Genomic DNA, 23,512 nt, shown 5'->3' with positions numbered 1-23,512 from the left:
TCTTTTCGCGCATCATCAGTCCACTTAGTGTTCAGCTTCGCGTGTAAGGGACCAAAAGCAGAGGCCTCAGAAAGGAAGGGCGTCGAATCCCCAGGAACGACATTCTCTTCCACGTAGTTCGGAAAAGGCCTCATCTCATTCACCTGGGCCAAAATATCCTCCCCACCAGCTTGCCCACCCACGGAAATAGTGACATGGTTGGCCATCATAGAACGAAAAATAGATTCCCGGCGTCTGTAAACACGCAAAGACAGTTCAGACTCATTAGCTCCAGCAAGCTGCTCAAAATCATCTAACCAGGCCTGTTCAGACAGAGGCTGAACATCAAGCCCTGGGGGGACATTGGACGGCGGATTTATCCTAACTATCCGCGACAGATAATCATGGCGCATCTCCCTAAGAGTTTGACGTAAAGATGGGGACAGGTCGGCCGTAGAGTCAGGACACCCAGAATCACCCGCATCTGGGGGGGGGCGGCTCCTCCCCAGAGGATTCATCGTCAGAAGACAAAGGAATCACAACAGGCACAGAGCGAGACAAAACATCATGCATTGATTTGGTTCTGTGCTCAGCAGAAGCCCGAGTCTCCTCATCAGAAGATAAAGAGACAGAGGAGGGAGAAGAGGTAACATAGGAAGCAGAGGAAACGCTTTTAGCGCCCGAGCTACTAAGGTTTTGGCTATCAGATGCATCAGACATTATGAACTGAAAGTCACAGGACAAGGGAAAAGGGCACAAAAGTAAATAACAAAAAAAAAAAAAAAAAAAAAAAAAAAAAAAAAAAGGGGGAAAAGCTACTCAACAATGGCGGAAGTTCAAAAACGACTTAACAATGGCGAAAAATACCAGAAATTGAAACCCCAAAGACACTAAAATCAAGCGAACAACAAACAAAAGTCGTGCAAAAGAATCGGAAAAACAGCAAAAAATAGAAACTTACCGGAAAAAGAAGATAGAGTTAGAATCAAAAGGAACACAGCAACGGAAACCTCCCTTCGCGAAATGGCAAACGAAAACACGAGGGGCAAATGACCACCACAAGCAACAAGAACACTAGCAATCGACCGGAAAAGCGACGGCAAACACAAAAATGTGCAAAAGATCGAATTTTGAGAAGACTTTTGCAAATAACAAGCAACGGAAAATGAGAGCACTCGAGTGTTTTTCTCAGAAACACCAAGGAGAGAGAAGGTAAGAAATGAAGATGAAGAAGGAAGGAAGTTACCTTTTCTTTTTAAAAGCCAAAGAAGAACGGCTAGGATGCGAGCAACGATACAGTTGCACAAGCAGGATGAAGGACACGTGTAGACCTCAATACAACCAAACTTAATCATGATGAAGGACGGTCCAGATTGAGCGACGATTCCAATTGACTCTTCGGATGGGCAACGCGTGGCACGAGGAAAAGCCGGTTAAAATCCCCAAAGATTTCTTACCATTCACCTCAAAGAAAGCCCGCCCAAAAAAAAAAAAAAAAAAAAAAAAAAAAAAAAATTAGATCTACTCTGGAGGGACTGGTAGCAAGAAAATACACAGCCAGGACAAAAGCAAAAAACCAACAAAACAAGCATTGCAGCCCCAAAGAGTCCAGATCAAGGACAGAAGAGCAGACCTGACTTAAAAGGTCAGCTCTACTCTTGAGGGACTAGTTGTACGGGGTCATATCCAGATCAAGGACAGAAGAGCAGACCTGACTTAAAAGGTCAGCTCTACTCTTGAGGGACTAGTTGTACGGGATCATATCCAGAGAGGACAGAACATCAATGACAGAGCAAACCCTGACACCCAGGGCACACCCAAGTCAAAGAAAGACTCTAAACCCCAAGCCAAGTATATGCAGCCCAGGCAGATCAAACCTCCCCAGATCACGTGTAAAGACACAGAGCAGAGCTAGGCAAAGCTGCATCAGTCCAAGAAGGGACCTGCAGGCTAAACGACAACGACAAGGAATAAAGTACATCGCCGTCATACACGTGGCGGCATCCGAGTAGGCCAAAGTACAGAATAGTACGCCTATAAATAGCACCCACATCATTCATGATGGGACAGATTCTTACACACGGTACTTGCTCCACCTTCTCTCTATATTCCCTCTCTAAAGACTTCTTATCTATTTGCTGACTTAGGCATCGGAGGGGGTTTCCTCGGTTAAACCCCCGAGGTTAGCTCACGTTTGCTCTGCTTGACAGGGCCAAGGCACTCCGGAACGTCCTCCCAGTTCCACACTCGGAACAAGAGTTATCTCTCTTGTTGTGCGTGGCATCCACACTCTCTTAGCCTCGCCATTGCAGGAGGTGTGATGGTGAAAGAAAAGATTTCTCCTCCAACATGATACTTATATCTTTATCAAATATAATCAGCTATAAATGAATATTTAAATATGCATTTTCTTGTACTCTTTTTGTGTTGTATCATTTGTCAATGTAAATATCAACTTTTATCTCAGGATTAAACTATAGCTTTGTAAATTTCGCCATCATTTATTAAATATATATATATGTATAGCACGTGCAACGCACGTATCTGATGACTAGTATAAGTAAATTAATTATTTAATATTCTACCAATGTAGGACATTTTTCGAAAAAAAATTCCAACACACTAAACCATGGGATATCCGGTCGGGTCAGGTTGTGTTGGGTGACACAACCTGACCTGACCCGATATCCCTCAAACTCGAGCAAAAGGTGTACCACCAAATCACCAATAGTATACCATGCTCTCTAGGTCGAGAAATTTCGAGTTAATCTCAGTTATTCGAAAAAATTTCCAATCAAATGACATTTTCGTAAATATTTTGCTTGAAAATTGTAGGTGGTATAATGTTAGGTGTTGATTGTATATTTGTAGTTATTGATTTGTGCATATTACTTAGTGTTGATAGTATACCACTTGCCGTTGACGGTATATTTTATGATTGCTGATGAATTACTAAAATACAATATTGTTTATTGGTAAATGATTGATTGCATATTTATAGTTGTAGATTGTTTATTAGGAAAAGCTTATTATATATTGTGAGCTTGTTGACTGTATATTATATAATTGTTGATTTATTATGAGAATACAATAATAATTGTACATGTGGCCCACATTTGATGACATATCACTATACTTTAATCCTGCATTTTCGTAATAAAAACTTCAATTATTTACGAAAATGACATTTAATTGAAAAAATTACCCAATCACTCTTAACTTGGAAAGGCTCCTCTAGGTCGATCAGACAGAGAAGTAGAGAAGACAAGGAAGGTGGAAAATAATGGAAATGATAAAAACGGCGCTATATTGCGACGTTATCCCTCAAACTCGAGCAAAAGGTGTTCCCCAGTTCCGGAGACGGACATTGACAACTGCTTCTGCTTCTCCTTCTTCTGCTTCTGCTTCTCCTTCTCCTTCTCCTTGTTCTGCTTCTCATCCAAATACAACTTCTCTCAGGTATCAAACTAGTGTTTTTGTTCGATTCTTCTTTTTATCTTTCTTAATTTGTAGATATAACAATTGGTGAACTAGGTGCGCTGTGCTCGGTGCCGGCTTTGCTGGCTTGTCCGTGGCGTGGCATTTGCTATTCGTACGCATCTCTCTCTTCTCAACTCTCAACCTTTCTCTTTCAATTATAATTATACCATGCATTTCAGTTTTTAAATTGGGTATTTCAATTATACTTGCATTTCAGTTTTCACAAATTAGGGTATTTCAATTATACTTGCATTTCAGTTTTCATAAACCAGGGTATTCAATTTTAAGATACGATAGTTTGTTTGTTTTGGCAGCACAGCCCCAAAGAATTGAAAGTAAAAGTTGACATTTTTGATGATGTTGGCATTGCTGGCGGCGCTTCTGGTGTTGCTGGAGGCCTCGTTCACCCCTATTCCCCTAAAGGTTACTGTTTTTTTTATGTGAATAATTCATGTTGTCCATATTTACTATTTTGGATGCTTTTCTCATTAAGTCATCATATATTATATCAGTGAAGCTTCTATGGAGGGGTGAAGAATGCTGGACTGAGTTTTTGAATCTTCTAAATGTTGCAGAAGCTGCTGCCACGGCAGCTTCTAGTCCTCACTTTCCACTCAACACTACTGATTTCATTGTTCGAAGAACGTTAGTCTTTTTTCTTGAATTTATCTCATAAAGCCAATGCTTATAATATAATTCTTAGTGAAATATCTCATGGTGTAAGCTTCACTTCAGGGGCATATTGAGACCAGCTGTTAGTGAAAAGATTTTGGATGTCATGCATCAAGTAATTTATCTTCACCTAATTTGCAGAATGTGGGATGTAAATAAGAATATGTCTCCAAAATGGATAAACTCGGGTTGATTGTTATATGCAGAATGCTCAAAATTGTCTAGCAAGTTGTCCAATACAGGCCGTTGATGAAGTTGCTGCAAGAGAGCTTATACCAAATTTATCTACGCCTTTGAACAGAGCCTTCTTTATGCCTAAAGCTGTGAATGTTAATCCCCACCACTATCTTAAGGTGTGAGGATCATCTCACTAATTGTATTATCATATTATGTGCTGAGCATATGTATGTGGTATATGTATTTGATTGATTTTTTTATGCCAGGCACTTTTTCTTGCAAGTGAACATTTGGCCAAGAGGTTGTCATCAACAGGTTTCCCTGGCAAGGAAATAGCTTTGCACAAGAAAGTTGTCACTTCACTAAGTGAAGTGGGAGGTTATTTCTCATTCTGTCTTTAAACGAGCGATAGAGTGTGCCTTCCATTGAGCTGACTGGCTGCAGTTTGTTCATCCAGATGAATATGATATTGTGATAGTTTGTCTTGGGGCTAGAGTTGACATGCTAGCTGACCTGTCTGGAATGCTTCCTTTAAGGACATGCAGAGGCATTGTTGCACACCTGCAGTTGAATGATCCCTTGTGGTAAGAATTTAACAAGTTTTAGTTTCAAGCACCATTTAACATTATTATACTGGTTGCTGTGATATGAATGAACGAGGGAAATAATAACTTATGAAGATATGACTGTTAGTGCGGCTGGAGGCCATGATCTATGCAATAGTTACCCTTGATCAAAAGAAGGATAAAAGGCGTTTTCAAAAGAGCTTTTTTTTCTGGTGAAGTTTCTGGATTCTGGAATGTTATAGCAGTTAGTAGCTATAGTAAAAGTAGAGATACTGTCATTAAAATCTCTAAACACTCTTACCTTGATATTAACCAAGCTGATACTGTTAACATCTATTGAAAGGTTGGGATCAGAGGCTATACTGACTACGATTTTGCCGAGAGTGATTTTGTGATGCTCTTTTCTAGGCTTTACTGTTAGCTTATATTGCTAATATGCATGTATGCTCTTGCATTGAGGTGCAATGAGAGCATTTACTTTTTTGGGAGAGATAAGTTCAGAAATACGGAGTATTACAATAGGTTGGGGAAAGTTCAAATAATTTATACCTGGATTATGCATGAAGACACAAGTGCTTATTGAACATTCATCGTTCATCTCCTCTTTTTTCTTTATATATATATATAATATATATATATATATATATATATATATATAGGGGAGGGATCCGGTGAGAAGGGGTCTTATGGTGAGAAGCGTGAGAAACGATCTCAACCAACCGATCAACTAGATCATGCTTCTCAACCGTTGGATCTGTGAATCAGATAGTACCTCGTTCTTTAATGTTTAACTGTGCGCTTGCTTTCCCCTCTAATTCTTTCTCTTTGTTTCTTCAATACCCAAGTTAATCAATTACCTTCCCCAGTTACCCATACTTTCCATCTCCTCCCAAAAACTCCCACCCCATGAAAACTCACCAAGCACAATAATTCTTCTGATTTCTTCCACCATTAACAGCTCCATGATGATGTGATTGAGTTTGTGTTTTCTTTTGGCTAGATTTTTGTATCACTTTTGATCGGAGATTCGGAGCTAGCTCTTTTCTTTTGCATTGCACCAATTTTCAATCTCAATTATCTAAAATCTCAACATTCAACCTGATCTAAAATGGTACATCAGGTAAGTACTAAAGATACACAAGAAATAAACTATAGATACATTGAAAATTAACTATAGGTACACCAAAAATATACCATAGATACATCAAGAAACTAGTACATGTATTTCAATTAAGGATCATAGATAATTTATCTAAGCATAGTCTATTCGTCTGTACGGCAAGCGACTATTGAATATGCATCCAAAATTATTATTAATTTCATCATTGAAGTTATTATATACTCATTGAATTAAAATTAGATCATGGGATGTGTTTCAATCGCTGCAGCAAAAGCAACTTTGGGGGAGAGAGATGAACAGAAAAAGATAGAGAAATTTAGGATTTGAACACGTGGCACTGATTGTTGGTATTCCCAGGTTTTTTTAATTTTTAATATAAATTTACGTAATGCAATAGTAATGCGAAACACTTCGAGCCGTTGGATGGAAATTATCGGGTGGCTCTAAACGCTTCTCACACTTCTCACCTAACTTGTACTTCTCACGTAAACCTAAACCTATATATATATATATATATATATATATATATATATATATATATATATATATATATAAGGGATCCGGTGAGAACACCTCCTTATGTAAGAACACTTCTTATGGTGAGAACACTTTTACACTCTCTATGTTCTATATTTGTTCATCAATGTTCTAAATTTTCAAACTCATGTTCTAAATTTATTCAACCATGTTCTAAACTTATTTAACCATATTCTAAATTGGTTCAGCCATGTTCTAAATTTATTCGAGCATGTTTTAATTGTATTCAACCATGTTCTAAATTTTTAATCTCATGTTCTAGATTAATTCAAGCATGTTCTAAAATTATTCAACCATGTTCTAAATTTTTAACCTCATGTTCTAGATTAATTCAAGCATGTTCTAAAATTATTCAACCATATTCTAAATTTGTAAGCTCATGCTCTAAAATTATTCAACCATGTTCTAAATTTGTAAGCTCATGTTCTAAATTTATTTAAGCATGTTCTAAATTTATTCAAACATGTTCTAAATTTATTCAAACATGTTCTAAATTTATTGAACGATGTTCTAAATTTTCAAACTCATGTTCTAAATTTATTCAACCATGTTCTAAACTTATTCAACCATGTTCTAAACTTATTTAACCATGTTCTAAATTTGTAAGCTCATGTTCTAAAATTATTCAACCATGTTCTAAATTTGTAAGCTCATGTTCTAAATTTATTCAAGCATGTTCTAAATATATTCAAACATGTTCTAAATTTATTCAACGATGTTCTAAATTTGTTCAACCATGTTCTAAATTTGTTCAACCATGTTCTAAATTTGTAAGCTCATGTTCTAAATTTATTCTAACATGTTCTAAATTTATTCAAGCATGTTCTAAATTTATTCAAGCATGTTCTAAATTTATTATATGCTTTACTAGCACAATAAAAGCGATATAAGTTAATTATCAAGAGGTTCAATCAAATTATAATGCGAATTGAAAAAGTAAATTAACCACATAAATCACTAAAATAAGTTATTGAAATTACAAAATTGATAACTAAAATCAAAATTCGGAATAATACATTTGAAACAAATCTAAAAAGATATTACAAAATTAAAATCAACCAAAATCTTTAAAATCTGTCCTCCTGGATTAATTCGGTCCATCTCTACCGTCGCCTCTTAGTCTCTCTCCACCAGAAATCACAAGCACATCACCACAACCACAGATATATTTCGCAGCCACCAAATTGAACTCGATTTTAATTTTTGCGATTGAAATTGATTTCGAATTGAGAAATCGAAGAAATGAGAATTGCTGGATTGAAATTACCTATTGAAATTGCCGATTGAAATTGATTTTGAATCGAGAAATATGAATTGCTCGCGTCGATCAGAGGAACGAGGAGGAAAATCGTCCGATGTTGGTGGTGGCTACGAGCGGCGGCGAGCGAAATCGATTGAAATCAATTTCGATTTCGAACACCAGCGAATCACCATCAGTCATTCGCAATTTGATTCGCTAAACACAACCACCGCCACCACCATTTTTGGTACGATTCTGGTTCGGCGGCGGCGAGAGGCGATTGTATTGTTGCGAGCATCGGCGGCGATTGAATTGATGCGACCGGCGGCGATTGAATTGCTGCGAACGGCGACGGCGAAAGGCGAGCAGTGGAGGAGGCGGGAGGCGAGCAACGACATCGGATAGAGAAGAAGCGGCGGGGAGAGGGCAGCGGAAATGGCCGGATGTTGGTAGCTACGAGCATGAATCGCCGGGAAAATTTGGGGCAAAAATCACCCGCCGGTGAAGAGAGAAGAGAGAGAAAGTTGTGAGGAATTGAGGAGAGAGAGGGAATTGAGGAGAGAGAGAGAGGAATCTGGAAAAAAATAGCGTGAATGATTTATTAAATTAGGGTATTTGTTTATAAAAATTACGAAAATGCCATTATAGAAAGTGTTCTCACCGTAAGGAAGTGTTCTCACGAGAGCCTTCCTATATATATATATATATATATATATATATATATATATATATATGTATATATATATATATATATATGTCTGTGTTGACATCTTTTTTGAATTTCTTAAATTATGATTTTGCTTTTTATTTTGTAATGCAGTGAAGAGTATTGTGAAGATAGTCCTTCAATCCTCTCAGATGTTTGGCTGGCTGTCCAGGGGCCAAAAAGTTTATATTTAGGGTCAACATGGGAATGGGAATCAAGAAATTTCTCTTCCGTTGTTTCCTTGGAAGAAGCTTCTAGTACCCTTCAACAACTCTTACATAAGACAAGTTTGGTATATCCAAAAATAACGAATTGGACTATAATGGGAGCACAGGCAGGTGTCAGGGCAATGCCACCTCTCACTCCGCAAGGATCGTTTCCTCTTTTAGGTTGCATAGATGAACTTGTAGGAGGCAATTCTTCTTCTAAATATTGGTTAATTGGAGGTCTTGGTGCAAGAGGACTACTTTATCATGGCTGGCTTGGTAAGTTGACTGCACAAGCTGTGCTTTCCTCTAATGAAGGTGTGTTACCTCCTGAACTAACTTTTTGGAAGAAGATGAAGAACAAGTAACTAGAGAATGTTAATGGTTACACATCTTTTTTAATCTGCAACACAATTTTGGTTTTATAGCATAGTAATGATGTACAGTAAGTACATGGAATTTGTTAGTTTAATTCCAAAATTTCATCACATTCATGTGTTCGATTTAACTATGATGTATTGTTTGGAAGTAATGAAAATGAATGCTAAGGTTGCTTGTGGAAGTGAAAGCCTCTCTTTTGATGGAAACTTTTATATATTGAATATGAGTTCACATTGGATAATTCACCCATACTCTCATACAATGCAGTACACATATTAAGAGTTTCAATTGCATCAAAATAACTTTTGGTTGTCTGAGTTCACCAATACTAATTCCATAAAAATGAGTCCTAGAGAGTTATTCTTCTGTCTTTTTTTCAGACTCTCTGTTTCCCCTTTCAGACTCTCTGTTTCCCCTCCACTTCCCTAAGTTTTTCTGGACTATCATAATTCAGGAAGAAAATTGTTGCTGCTGCCATAAGCGCTTTGATTTACAAGGTTTGGGGGAATAGAAGTAATTCGTTTTGTATTGATTATATTGAATATAGATACAGTATAGTTAAAATCCCTCCAAAAAAGATACACCCCTCAAAAAAAGATAAAGTTTTTAGTGAAAAATATTGTAATACTTTGTAAATAGGTGAACTAGGTTGTAATTCTTTGGATTTATATACTTGTTTGTTTGCCAAATAAAAAAAATGAGGTAGCTCTCCAGATACTATACATATTGTTTAAAAAATGATGTAATCCTACTGTCATTTTCCTTGAATAAGATGATGAGGTTGTATTGTACAAATAATCATTCGACTGCAGGATGGTTTTAACCCTTGTTGGTTCTATGGAAGAGGTTATGTTCCCAGTGTACATCCAAGTAATTTGTCCATCAAAAACAAGACTTCTGATATGAAGTTTACCGACCGAGAGATAATTACTGATGATTGGGGAGTTATTTGTTTTTTTTTTTGGGTTACAATCTCAAAGTGGAGCATACAACATTTACAAAATATGTCGGCAAAAGCCTTGAAAAGTAGTGTGTTGTTAGTGAACTGTTAGAATCAAGCTGAGAGTAAGTGCTGCAACTAAGGAGAGACATAAACATAAACTGGTGTTGCTTCTTCTTCCACTTCCACTTCCACTTGCACTTGCACTCTTCTTTTTGTCATCTGCAGGTTCAGGAGCTTTGGGACTTTCCTCCGCCTTTGAAACAGGAGGAAGAGGTGGGTCCACTATGCTTGCTGCCTGAAGAGCCGGTGCTGGTGCACCTGATGGTGGAAGTGCTTCTGGTGCAGCTATTTCTAGCAATGCCCCTGGTTCCACTGGAGTTATTGGGTATTCCAGGTTTGTATTTGTTGGGTCTGAGCATGGGCTTCCTTCAAAATTAAAATTAAAATAGGAATCAGATCAGATCAGATCAGATTAGTCACTGGCGAGAAGACTTAAAGACTTACTCATGTAGACATTGGCTGTAGCTGGGTAATCAGTGACGACTGCATCAACCTTGAGTGCCTCAATAAGTGTAGCTAACTCTATCATAGGATCAGCAAAAAAATCAAATGCCAGGGAGGTGTATTCATTGTATAAGGTTGAGACATGTACTGATAGATTTGCTGCATGCATTTCGTCAACGACTTTGGTGAAGTTACTTATGAAAAAGGCTGTTGTTTTTAGAATACTTGGCCTCCTTACATCAACAGCATCTGCGTATCTCTTGATTTCATCTACTGATGGTTTTGGTGCATCACCTATTATGCCTGTTATATCATAAACTCTTTTGTATGAAGGTACTTCCTTAAACTTCTCTAGCACTGATGTATCATCTGATTGGATCATAACTTGTTGGGTCGATTGTTTGTCAAATGTGGCGTTGCTCAAGGCTTTGGTCACGGCACCTACTATGTCTAGACCTCTCTTTGAGGCTAGGTACGGTGCATTCTGTATTCAATCAAACATTAACATTCTGAAATCATATTAAATGAAATTAAGAGGATTTTGAAATTTGAGTCACCTGTATGTTGATGAGAACTCCAGTAACGGCTTTGGCCTTTGCAAAGTCAAGAAACTGAGCAAGGGTTAAGAATTTACCCTTGTCTTTGTTTGCTGGATTCCTTGGCAAGCCTCCCATGTCTTGTGATAGTGGGGCCTTTAGTTGTGCTGAAATTACAAGATTACTATTTTTTTCAATAAAAGTTCCAGAAGATCTAATAAAGAAGTTGAAATTCGGTTTACGTACGTTTTAAGGTTTGGATCTCGGTCCAAGTGAGATCAAATGTGAAGACACCGTTCATGGGTTGAATTTCAGGGATGTTGGAGGATTTAGACATGAAGGTAGTAATGGCAGTAGTATCACCCAAAAGATCAGCTGAATCGAGGCAGAATGCGATCCCATCCTTTGACATTTGAACTGAACAATCAATTATGTCGGCCCCATCCATCACCGCCTTTTCATATGCAAGATCAGTGCATCCTGTGTAGTCTCCGCTTGCACCATTGTGACTAATTATCAATGAGTGACTGTTTTTAGGCTTGCTTGCATTTTTATTGTGTGCTAAACATGCTGCAAAAGAAATAATGAATGTTTAGTTTGTATGAAACGAAATAGTACAATATGTATGTATGTATGTAAGTTAGAGATATGACATGCATACCAATTGCTTCAGATGCTGTTGGAGCGAAGTCTGTGAGCACACCATCAACAGAAAAGAGACCATTATCGATAAACTGCAAGTACTCAGCAGTAGGATCATAGCTGTAATTATAACTGCCAGGATAATCATTGGCGAAACCAGAAGCATAAACTTCAAGACCTAGTTTGTGGGCATCGTTAACAAGAGTGGTAGGTGGAAGAAGATACATTTCCTTGTTAATTGGCCATATATATGTTTTGGGTACTAGAATTCCAGAAGCAAATGGTTTTATAGATGCAAGGTTTTTCAATATATCACCATATGCCTGGTTGGTTGTAGGCTCAATTGCATCAGGTTCTAGGAACCTAAACACAAGTTTAGGTTTGGTGCGGGCTTTGTCCACTTTAGCTCCTATACTTTTCAAGAAGCCTATCTCTGGAGAAGATATATAATTGATTCCTGCAAATCTCAAATCCTCAAGGTATAATGCTGGGCTAATTTTCTGCTGGTTATAGAACAGATCATACTGCAATATATGCAAAACAAAAACAACGTACAATGATAAGGCATGCATGCATCATTTAGTCAATACATAAGATAGTGAGTGATGCTAATTAACCTGAACATTTAACCAGACTCTTGGAGGTGGTTTGCTAATAGAGGTGACATCTTCAACCAGCAGTAATGGCTGACCATCAAAAGCATTTGGTCTAGTCAGTACATTCTGAACAGCTGCAAATCAAGAAACAACCATACAACATTAAATTAATTAATTAATTAGAGTGGATGGCTTACATGTTACATCATGTTACATTAGAAATATCAAGTAATGTATTTGAATAATGACTTACAGGTTACATTAGGTAAAAGCTGATCAGCAAAATAATCAATAGCGAACCACCCACGTACATCTTTACCATTAACCTTGTAAGTTTTTTGGCCTTGAGGGAAGACTTGAGCTATATTGGTGGAATTGTCAAGATTTAACTCTGTTTGACAGAAGCCTACGCTATCCTTTGTTAATTGGAGATCACAATGGAAAATGGAATTGGGCATGCTCACTTGTGTCACAAAATCGTATGCATATCTGCTCGAGTCAGGAAACAATCCTGAAAACCCTCCCCTTGCTATCAACGCAGGCTGTTGTCCTGCAACCCATAATTAAGAATATCAGAATTGAATGGAATGGAATTATTCCCAAGTAAATTATGTATATATAATTGGAATTAGCATATATATATATATATATATATATATATATATATATATATATATATATATATAGAGAGAGAGAGAGAGAGATTTTACCAGTTAGTGTTAACCATTTAGGAGGGGGTGGAATCCCTATCCCAATCCCAGGATGCTTCTGTATCCCAATACCAGGATGCTTCTGTATCCCTATCCCAGGATGCTTCTGTGCTGTGATCAACTCAATGAAGAAGAGGAATGCTACCACCAAATACTGCATCATTTTATTCATTCTGCTCATAGATTCTTTATTTATTTCACTCCCTGTAAACCAAGCGTACCGTAATTTGAATGTATACTTGATACAACACAAAGAAACCATGATATGATATGATATGATATGATATGATATGATATGATTACCTTTCTTCAATGCAACAAGGAAGACGAATATACGCAGCCCGCACAGCCTGAAACAACATACAAATTAAGGTTCATAGAAATTCATTCCTGTAATTTCTAATAGGTAGCTAGGCTGTAATTTGTCATGAAACCTGCAGTAATTTCTAAGAATATGAATCTACATTTGTTTATTTCACAAAATGAATAACTTTCTTGTAGCATAATGTATGTTATACATTATATTTGCTTAAATTAAAAATGATTCAACGTTATAGTAAATTCTGAAAATGAAAATGAAAAGCAAAAAGTAATTAGTAATTGAAAAGGAAGAGGAAGAGGAAGAGGAAATAAAAAGACTTACAATGGATAATAAAAAATAGAAATGCAGGCAATAGGAGCACAATGGGGGACAAAGGGGAATGGGGGAGCTCCAATCCTAACAAAGAATGGTAGATGAATTTAGGTGGTTAGTTTAGAATAACTCCCACGCATTAATCTTATTGGCGTTAATTGATATAGGCCTTGATAATTGAGGATACAACATTTACTAATTTACCTTTATATTTACTATTTTAAACATACATGACAGGTTTTCATATTCATTACTTACCACTAGTCTTCCTTTCTTTTTTTACCCTTCCATCTTTTCTTTTCTTTTCTTTTCTTTTCTTTGGTTCACCCTTGATCTTTTCTTTTTCTTTTCTTTTCTTTTCTTTTCATACAGCTCGATCGCCAAACAGACAACGTTACACGTACTAGTAAGTTATAATATTAACAAATTTCATATGACTGTTAAAGGAATTGAAGGCCTTAACAGTTAACACTTAACACTTAACAGGGTGATGAATGAATGAATGAATGGTGTAAACAAGTATAGTTTCAAGTTTAAATAGATACTCATCAGTTAACTGAATACTGAATATACTCATCCTCATCCTCATCCTCATCCGCAGAACAAGAACAAGAACCAGAACAAGAACAAGAACAAGATCAAGATCGAGGATCATGAATTCATGATTCATGAGACAGCCATAAGTATGTGATTCGGCTTAAATTAATTTGAGATAAAATGAAAAATACTAGCAGAGAGAAACCATCTGATTTGATTTGATTTACAGGAAGCAATACAGCCACTAATTAACGAAACAGAAATCCAACAACTGAAATAACACAATATTAATTGATAATTCTATTTGCCAAATAGGGATTTGATCCACCAGATGCCTTTAGTGTCCTTGGGGGCTTCATCATTTTCCAGAGGTGGGTCAGCCTGCGGAGTCTTATGGAGTTTACTCACATCATAACCTTCTTCGATCGCCTTCTCCACTAGTTGCTTGTATATCTCCTCATCCATAACAGGCGTCCTGCAAAGTATCTGTAAAATATCCAATTTCAATTACCCATATTTATTTCAATATCAATTCATTCTAATTAATTCATTCAAAATTAAGGAAAAGGAGTCAGGGGTGCATAGTTCATACCCAGAGATAACTGCGGGAAGGCTGTCCAATGAGAGCATACTGATAATCATCATCAAGAGAAAGAATCCAGTAATCGCCAACAACAGGGATGATGGGTAAGAATGGAGGCACATAGAATTTCACCTTAAGCTTAGCCTCATCAGATTTAGGATCAGCCTTGTAAGCAGAACCCTCAATGAAACCTCTCTTGCCACCGCTCCAGGTTTCGTTCAGGACGTGAATAGTAGTACCGTCTGGATTCAGAGTATAAGTGGCTCGAGTATTCACACCGTCTTTGGGCTGAAACCTAGACGGAAACGATGCGATTTCGTACCACCGCCCCATGTAACGCTCAAGCTCCACCCCTTTCACAACCTCCATCTCCTTCTTCGTAGTCGTCATCTTCCTTAAACCCTGATTTATTTCTTTATTTATTTATTGTTTCCCTTCTACTTTTGGGAATTTACTTAGGAACCGAATAATTGTTTAATTTCAATTCAATTCAATTCCGGGGTTTGTTTGTTTAATAACCCTATCTCAGACATTGACATCCAAGCCTTCTCTCCAACACTCCAAACGTGGCTCTCTTTCCACCTTACGTCTATGCCCTTCTTTCTAGATTTTTCTATTTCTAGGCCCACTCTTTTGTTTCTTTTAATCAATATCTTTTTTTCTACAGTAACAATTATCTCGATTCCCCTATAATCAGTCAAAAGGTCTTGCGCGCACAAGGTGTACAATAAATTTATTATACACCAAGATAACTTTTATGCAGTTTTTTGTAACTTTAATCTATTTTTCTGTAACTTTTATATTATAAAATTAAAAAGTTGATAGATAAACATTTTAAAGGGTTAAATGATTAATTTATACATTATTAGTGATTTTGAAAAAATAATTTTTATTCAAATGAAAAAAATTATTATTATAAAATAGATAACTTTTACATATATAAACGTAACTTTTAAGCATTTTGAGTAAACTTTTACTTCGGTGTACAATATTTATTGTACACGCATTATAAATAAGAATTTGTGATAATCAATTATTTAAACTTATTTTGTGTCAAAATATGTCGGATATAACATAATCTTAAAGTAATACTCCCTCCGTATTTATTTAAGAGATACACTTGCCTTTTCCGGCCGTATTTATTTAAGAGATACACTTGCCATTTTTAGTAACTTATCAACCCCACCATCTAATTAAATAATATATCTAGACCCCACCCCCACCCCCAACCCCCCCTAAATAACATGGTCCCCACTTGTTTTACTTATTAAAATATCTACTCAATCCCACTTGTTTTATTACTTTATTTCATTTAATTTTTCTTCTTACTACCCGTGTCCGGCCAAGTGTATCTCTTAAATAAATACGGAGGGAGTAGCTATTAGCTAACATTTATTTGGCCTATTTTAACTAAACTCGCCAAGTGACATATTCAATTTCTACCAATTGTGGTGGTTAGAACTTAGAAGTTATTCTATTAACCTAAACCCTTTTTCAAAAGAGTCTGTTTGGGCTCCCAATTGATTCTCAATTGGGCCACTAAGTCCAAAGCCCAATGGCTCTAAACAACAACATCAAACCTACCAATGGCTATTCAGCCATCCATTAAGGCCCAAGGCCCAATCACAATAAATGACCTATGGGCATTTATTATGCAAACACTATAAATAGGCCGCCAAGGCTCACACCTCAAGGTACGTCCAATTTATCGCCTTAAGACTACTCTTCTAGAGAACTTCTCTCTAGAATCCGAGCATCATTCTTACTTAGGCATCGGAGGGGCTTTCCTCGGAAACACCCCCGAGGCCAGTGACTTTGCTCTTGTGCAGGTGAATTCGGACTCCACTCATTCAAACAAGCAAGATCTTCAACACATACAAAAGGGCCTTCATTCGAAGCCCATTGTTTCCATCTTTACAACACCGGAACAATTTGGCGCCGTCTGTGGGGAAGAACACTTCAAAGCCTTTGGAAGACATCAACCACCTCTTTCCGCGAAAATGGTGAATGATGTTGTTAACAATGACGACGATATGATGGTGCGGTCAGATTCAGAATCTGACCAAGAGGGGCACCCTCAATCGATGGCGAGGTCACAGCCAAGCAGAGCTACGACCGCCACAAATGCAGGACCTCCGATTCCAACTAGGGAAGAGCTCACTGCGGCCATGACCATCATGCAAAACTTCCTCTTCAATGAGAAGCAGCAAGGACTGGCAAACGACCGCAGAGAAGAGAGGAGGACCAGGCGAAGGCTGAACGAGCCACCCAGTGCGGAAGTGTCCAGACCCGAACGAGAACTCCTTCCCTTGACAGGAACACACTTGACGTCGAGGTGGACGGAAAGCACGTGGGACACCCAAAAAAGGGCACAACAGCAACCAGATTGGTTTGCGAGACCATCGCCTACTCCAACAGCTCTCCAAAGCGAATCAACTACTCGTAACACTCGGATCCGAAGCTCGGTGCTCAGCAGATTGAGGCCCTCGGTCCACTCAAGGTTAAGACCTTCGATCCACACGAGACTCGGGGTAGGTGAGTCGAGCAGATCTGGCGAACGACCCGAGGTCAGTAGCCGAGAAAGAAGAAGAGACAGGAGGCATGATCGAACCCCTAGCCCCCATCGTACGCCCGAACGTTCTAATCATAGAACCTCGGCAAACGAAGGCATCAGGGCTAGACTCGGGAAAAGAATCATGACTCCTACGTCATCCCCTTTCTCGGACGAGCTGATTATGGAAGAAATACCGAAGGTAAGACTGCCAGCTCACCTAACCTACAGCGGAATCACAGATCCGAGGGATCATGTCATCTCCTACGAGCAGCAAATGTTCTTGAGTCCCTACTCCGAAGCATGCTGGTGTAAATACTTCCCAACCACGCTAACCGGAGTGGCGGGAGAGTGGTTTAGATCGCTGCCGAAGGGATCGATCAAGAGCTGGAAAAAGCTGAAAAAGAGATTCTGCACACAGTTCGTGAGCAACAATCGCCCCGAGCGAACCACAGCAGAACTGACCTCAATCCAACAAGAAAGAGACGAAAGTCTGAGAGAATTCATGGCCAGATTCATGAAGGAATCAACAAACATACCAAACTTGCAGCCAGACGTGGCCATCTTCGCCTTGAAGCACGCGCTCCAGGAAGGGAAGTTCCGTGACGAACTCTCAATGAAGAACCCCTCCAGAATAGCTGACGTTCTCCAAATGGCTGACGCGTTCATCAGAACCGAGGAGTTCAACAAGGCCGCTGCAAGACTGAAAGGATCGTCGGATCCGAGAGACACAAAGAATACCCAGAGCAAGCCCGAGGGTAGCTCAAGGAAGGGGAAAGAGAAAGTAGGAGCTAGAGAGATGAGCCCGAAGAAAGACGGGAGAAGGGGTGAACTTCAACCCAAGTACACCAACTACACTCCACTAGCTCTGCCCCGAAAGGAGATATTCAGCCTCAACAGAAATGACGAAAAGTGGAAACTACCTGGGAAGCTCAAGTCCAACCCAGCTCGGAGAAACAAGAACAAATGGTGCGAGTTCCATGATGACTTCGGTCACCATACCGAAGAATGCAACTCGCTGAAAGACAACATTGAGGACCTCGTTCGCCGAGGCTACCTGAAACAGTACTTGTTAGACCGAAGGGAGGAAAAAGAAAAGGCCGCAAGCGGCAAACAACACGAGCAACCCCAGAAAAGGGTCTACGAAGCAACAGGGCACAAGAAAAATGACATCCTAGTGGTGTTCGGGGGACAGAAGTCTGGCCAGGCCAGCAAAAAACACCTAAGAGCCCTCTCCCATCGGGTCAACTTCAGCGCGGTGGGAGACAACCAGCCACACCCCCCGAACATGACCTTCACTGCTGATGATTGCTTCGGAGTCCAGTACAAGCATGATGATCCTCTGGTCATCTCCATGGACCTCAATAACCACAACGTACATCGAGTATTAGTCGACGGAGGAAGTGCCGTCAATATCATCTTCAGAAACTGCTTCGAGCAGCTGATCCTCGAAGAGCCAGAGGAAGCACTGACGAAAGTCAGTTATCCTCTGATCGGATTCAACGGATCCGCAGCTATCCCTCGAGGAAAGATCACCCTGCCAGTCACAGTGGGCGAAGGCCAGGCAGCAAAAACCCTTCGGGACGAATTTTTGGTGATGGACTGCGACTCCGTATACAACGTAATCATGGGGAGAACCATGATTCACAAGATGCAAGCAGTCCCCTCCACATACCACCAGCTGATGATATACGTCTCGGATGCAGGATTCGCCGAACGAATCAGGGGTGATCAAGAAGTGGCGAGAAGAACCTGCCACACTGCTGTCCGAAAGCCCAAACTAGAGGACGGCCCCGAGGAAGAAAAAGGAGCTAAGGGAGAAGAAAGCGAGGCAAAAAGAAGAAGAGCAAGCACGAGCAGCTTGTCTCCCGCAGAAGTTGATGCTCGCCCCGAAACCCTATCTCCCGAACCAGATCAAGAAATGGAGGATATCTTCCTCGAAGATAATTCAGACAGGAGCGTCCGAATAGGCAAGGGCCTAAGCTCGGGGCTCCGAATCGATTTGATCCGACTACTCAGGGATCACAAAGACATCTTCGCATGGTCAGCAGCAGATATGCCAGGGATAAATCCGAAGCTGATTTGTCACAAGCTGGATGTCAACGCTGAAGCTCGGCCAATCAAGCAAAAAAAGAGAAATTACTCCTCGGAGAAAAACAAAGCCATCGCCGAGGAGGTTAAAAAGTTGCAAGAGGCCGGATTCATCGAACCATGCATGTATCCGAAGTGGCTGGCCAACGTGGTGATGGTCAAGAAAGCGAACGGCTCATGGCGAATGTGCGTAGATTTCACAGATCTGAACCGAGCCTGCCCCAAAGACTGCTATCCCCTGCCAAGGATAGATCAACTGGTTGACTCCACCAGCGGCCATGCACTGCTCAGCTTCATGGATGCCTTTTCAGGCTACCACCAAGTATTCATGCACCCCGATGACAGGGCAAAGACAGCGTTCATCACAAGCGCAGGAGTGTTCAACTACAAAATGATGCCTTTCGGCTTAAAAAATGCCGGAGCCACCTACCAGAGGTTAGTTGACCACGTCTTCGCCGACCAGAAAGGGAGGAACGTGGAGGTCTACGTGGATGACTCCATCGTAAAAAGCATCAAGGAGGAAGACCATGTCAAAGACTTGGCAGAGACCTTCGGAAATCTGAGGAAATACAGCATGAAGCTGAACCCAAAAAAATGCGTCTTCGGGGTGAAGTCAGGGAAATTCCTCGGATTCATGGTGAGCGAAAGAGGAATTGATGCGAACCCAGACAAAGTCCAAGCGGCATTGGATTTACCCGAGCCGAAGACCAAGAGAGATGTGCAGAGGCTAACCGGCAGGTTAGCCGCACTAACAAGGTTCATATCAAAAGCCTCGGACAAGGGAGCCCCCTTCTTCAAGGCACTGAAACCAAAGAACCTCCCCGGAGGAGAAGCAGAACCAGTCAAGAAAAAGGGGGTCCCGAGGAAAGTGGATCCCGAACTGATATGGGAACAGGAGCAAAAAGAAGCTTTTCAGCAACTCAGAGCCCACCTAGCTCAACTGCCGACACTGGCCAGACCAAAGGAGGGGGAAACCCTGTACCTATATGTCGCAGTTAGCCCTGGAACCGTCAGCGCAGTGCTTCTTCGGGAAGAAGAAAAGAAGCAACAGCCAATCTACTTCACCAGCCGAACACTTACAGGAGCCGAAACCCGGTACCCACTCATCGAGAAAGTCGCATATGCAGTAGTGGTAGCTGCACGAAAACTGAGGCCATACTTCGACTCCCACCAGATCACAGTGCTAACTGACCAACCGCTCGAAAAAGTACTCGACAAAATAGAGAGGTCAGGAAGATTGGCTGCCTGGGCCTTCGAACTATCAGAGTTCGGCATCAAATATCAGCCGAGGACAGCAATCAAAGCACAAGCATTGGCAGACTTCTTGGCCGAGTGCTCATACCAGGAAATGTTGGATGATACGAAAAGCACTTGGGAGGTCTTCACTGACGGATCTTCCACAGTAAACGGCTCAGGGGCAGGAGTTGTACTAATCCCCCCGACGGGGAAAAGCATAGAGTATGCATTGAAGTTCGGCTTCAAAGCAACCAACAACGAGGCCGAATACGAGGCCGCAATCGCAGGGATAGAGCTTTGTTTATCCCTGGAGGCCGAACATGTTCGCCTCAAAACTGATTCCCAGCTTGTAGCCAACCAGATCCGAGGAGAGTATGAGGCCAAATGGCCCAGCATGACAGCCTATTTAGCAAAGATTAAATCCTTAACGTCAAAGTTAAGATCCTTTGAAGTCATCCTCATTCCCCGAGGACAGAACGCGCAAGCAGACGCACTGTCAAAACTCGCAAGCTCGACACTCATCGACCTAAACAGGTCGGTCCACGTGGAAGTTCACCAGGAGAGAAGCATCGACTTGCTACCCACCACAGTATGCAGCTTACGCACCGAACCGAGCTGGATGGACGCAGTAGTTGCATACAAAGAAAGGGGAGAACTTCCTGAAGATAAGCTGCAAGCGAGAAAACTGAAAAGATTCAACAGATGGTTCATCATCAGCGCCGAAGGAGAGCTCATGAGGAAATCATTCTCTGCTCCGCTGCTAAAATGTGTAGGTCCAACAGACGCTGACTACATCCTAAGGGAAATCCACCTCGGGATATGCGGAAACCACATTGGAGGTAGGACATTAGCACATAAAGCCCTTCGGGCTGGGTACTGGTGGCCCACTATGGTTTCCGAGGCAAAGCAGATGGCAAGGAAATGCGAGAAATGCCAAAAGTTCGCACCAGCCATCCATCAACCAGCTCAAGCCCTACAATCAACACTGTATCCCTTACCATTCGCACAGTGGGGGTTAGACATCATTGGTCCCTTCCCCTCAGCGACGAACCAGAAGAAGTGGTTGATTGTAGGAGTCGACTATTTTAGCAAATGGATCGAAGCCGAAGCTGTCTCCTCCATCACCGAACCTCAGGTCCGCAAGTTCATATGGCAGAACATCATCACAAGGTTCGGCATACCAAGACTGATGGTCTTCGACCACGGGAAACAGTTCGACAACACCCCGTTGCAAAAGTGGTGCAAACAGTTCGGCATACACCTAGCATACTCGGCAGTCTGTCACCCACAAAGCAACGGGCAAGCCGAAGCTGCTAACAAACTCATCCTCAACGCACTCAAGAAAAGAGTCGAGGATGACAAAAACAAATGGTTAGAAGAGCTACCCGGAACGCTATGGTCCCTTCGGACCACTGAAAAAGAAGCTACCGGACAAACACCGTTCCACCTTGTATACGGATCCGAAGCTGTAATTCCTGTGGAAATCGGAACAGAAAGCCTGAGGATCCAGGCATACAACAGGTATGATGGGCTCCAAGGAGAAAGCAACAACCAGCTTCTATCCGAAGCTCTCGATCTACTGGATGAAGCTCGGAACGATGCAAGGACACTCAACGCAGCCTATTTGCAGAGGGTCAACAAGCATTACAACCGAAGAGTCAACGCCAGACCCCTAAAAGTCGGTGATCTAGTACTCAGAAACGCCGCCTCGGTTCAGAAAGGACGGATCCATGGCAAACTCTCAGCCACTTGGGAAGGACCATACATCATCCATTCCGAAAAAAGGCCAGGCACGTATATGCTGAAACAGTTAGATGGAACAATTCTGAAGAACCATTGGAATACCGATGTTCTCAAGAAATATTTTGTATGATCTCTGTCTGTAAACCAAGTAAGTTGTTTAATGAGAAGAGGAAAGCCATTGGCACCATGTGTTTCATTAAACTTATCTCTACATTTATTGTCCCCTTATATATATATGCAGCCTCGGATCTGATCAATCCGAGACTAAAAACAGGTTGACTTTGTCCATTCCTTGATAAAATGCAAGAAATGACCAAATCATACACTTCAGGGAACCGTCCAGAATCCTCGGATTCGCGGTACCCTAATAAAATTTGTTCGCAACAAACAGTCGCTCGAATCAAGTTATAAAACTCCGGCTCAGATCCACGGATCGCCGAAGGCATAACTAAAGAGGCAGACTAGCGATCTCTTGCCCAGGTTTCCGAACCACAAGAGATCGGAAGAACAATCCAAACCTCTGAGCAGATCGACGGATTTGAAGAGTCTGGAAACTAAAGAGTCTCTTAGCAGATCTACGGATTTGAAGAACTCGCAAAACTAAAGAGTCTCTTAGCAGATCTTCGGATTTGAAGAACTCGCAAAACTAAAGAGTCTCTTAGCAGATCTACGGATTTGAAGAACTCGCAAAACTAAAGAGTCTCTTAGCAGATCTACGGATTTGAAGAACTCGCAAAGTCAAAGAGCCTCTTAGCAGATCTACGGATTTGAAGAGCTCGCAAGGTCAAAAGGTTTTTAGCAAGTCTACAGAAAGAGGAGCTCGAGAAATCTACGGATTTAAAGACCTAAAAATTGCGAAAGAACAAGTTGAAAAGAAGCAGCCAAGTAACAAACATTCATTTTTTATTCAATATTTGGGGGAAGTACAAATACATCGAAAAACCTCAAAAATTGAAAACAAAATGAAACAAGTTAAAATCGGCAGCCATCAACAGACAATACCGGCCTACCGAAGTACTAAAGAAAACAAAAAAGAAATAAGTACAACGCAGCGCCGAGGCAAAAGGGGGGAAAGGCAAGCACATGTTCGGAAGTCCTCAACTGGAACCGACCGACTCTGAAGAAGACGACTGCCCGAATCC

At 40.6% G+C, this 23,512-nt stretch overlaps 3 protein-coding genes across 4 annotated transcripts; 1 reads left to right on the top strand and 2 right to left on the bottom strand.

Annotated features, from left to right (window-relative positions):
* The first annotated feature begins 3,198 nt into the window (after window positions 1–3,198).
* On the top strand, window positions 3,199–9,313 carry LOC110782530 (uncharacterized). Of its 2 annotated transcripts, XM_056836362.1 has the most exons (9): window positions 3,199–3,438; window positions 3,514–3,571; window positions 3,774–3,882; window positions 3,972–4,104; window positions 4,195–4,246; window positions 4,338–4,484; window positions 4,575–4,686; window positions 4,766–4,892; window positions 8,592–9,313. In XM_056836362.1, exons 1-9 carry the CDS (start codon window positions 3,263–3,265, stop codon window positions 9,049–9,051), a joined length of 1,374 nt encoding a protein of 457 aa, XP_056692340.1. In that variant the 5' UTR covers window positions 3,199–3,262; the 3' UTR covers window positions 9,052–9,313. The 2 variants fall into 2 exon arrangements, with proteins under 2 accessions (XP_056692340.1, XP_056692341.1); XM_056836363.1 differs by lacking the exon at window positions 3,514–3,571 and having other exon boundaries at window positions 3,779–3,882.
* Window positions 9,314–9,959: 646 nt separating this feature from the next.
* On the bottom strand, window positions 9,960–14,211 carry LOC110777381 (glycerophosphodiester phosphodiesterase GDPDL7). The gene is made up of 10 exons (XM_056836360.1): window positions 13,639–14,211; window positions 13,299–13,345; window positions 12,996–13,199; window positions 12,539–12,835; window positions 12,307–12,419; window positions 11,709–12,213; window positions 11,294–11,617; window positions 11,069–11,214; window positions 10,512–10,995; window positions 9,960–10,433 (listed from the first exon to the last, which is right to left on the bottom strand). The coding sequence occupies exons 3-10, from the start codon at window positions 13,174–13,176 to the stop codon at window positions 10,102–10,104; spliced, it is 2,382 nt and encodes a 793-aa protein (XP_056692338.1). The 5' UTR covers window positions 13,177–13,199; window positions 13,299–13,345; window positions 13,639–14,211; the 3' UTR covers window positions 9,960–10,101.
* A 146-nt stretch (window positions 14,212–14,357) lies between these two features.
* On the bottom strand, window positions 14,358–15,337 carry LOC110777382 (temperature-induced lipocalin-1). The gene is made up of 2 exons (XM_021981983.2): window positions 14,759–15,337; window positions 14,358–14,652 (listed from the first exon to the last, which is right to left on the bottom strand). Exons 1-2 carry the CDS (start codon window positions 15,137–15,139, stop codon window positions 14,467–14,469), a joined length of 567 nt encoding a protein of 188 aa, XP_021837675.1. The 5' UTR covers window positions 15,140–15,337; the 3' UTR covers window positions 14,358–14,466.
* Between the last annotated feature and the right edge of the window lie 8,175 nt (window positions 15,338–23,512).

The sequence above is a fragment of the Spinacia oleracea genome, chromosome 2, assembly GCF_020520425.1.
Source record: "Spinacia oleracea cultivar Varoflay chromosome 2, BTI_SOV_V1, whole genome shotgun sequence".
Lineage (NCBI taxonomy): Eukaryota > Viridiplantae > Streptophyta > Magnoliopsida > Caryophyllales > Amaranthaceae > Spinacia > Spinacia oleracea.
The sequence above is the reverse complement of the archived record's forward strand: the minus strand, read 5'-3'. Positions and strand labels throughout refer to the sequence as shown.

Excerpts from the sequence above, each read along its gene's own strand:
- LOC110782530 (XM_056836362.1), top strand. The coding sequence starts at position 3,263 with ATGGAAATGATAAAAACGGCGCTATATTGCGACGTTATCCCTCAAACT. Across the intron at positions 3,439-3,513 it reads CCAAATACAACTTCTCTCAG|GTGCGCTGTGCTCGGTGCCG; the intron begins GTATCAAACTAG and ends TTGGTGAACTAG. Across the intron at positions 4,247-4,337 it reads TTTTGGATGTCATGCATCAA|AATGCTCAAAATTGTCTAGC; the intron begins GTAATTTATCTT and ends TGTTATATGCAG.
- LOC110777381 (XM_056836360.1), bottom strand. The coding sequence starts at position 13,176 with ATGAGCAGAATGAATAAAATGATGCAGTATTTGGTGGTAGCATTCCTC. Across the intron at positions 11,618-11,708 it reads AACAGCATCTGAAGCAATTG|CATGTTTAGCACACAATAAA; the intron begins GTATGCATGTCA and ends TTTCTTTTGCAG. Across the intron at positions 10,996-11,068 it reads GAGTTCTCATCAACATACAG|AATGCACCGTACCTAGCCTC; the intron begins GTGACTCAAATT and ends GATTGAATACAG.
- LOC110777382 (XM_021981983.2), bottom strand. The coding sequence starts at position 15,139 with ATGACGACTACGAAGAAGGAGATGGAGGTTGTGAAAGGGGTGGAGCTT. Across the intron at positions 14,653-14,758 it reads CTTCCCGCAGTTATCTCTGG|ATACTTTGCAGGACGCCTGT; the intron begins GTATGAACTATG and ends GATATTTTACAG.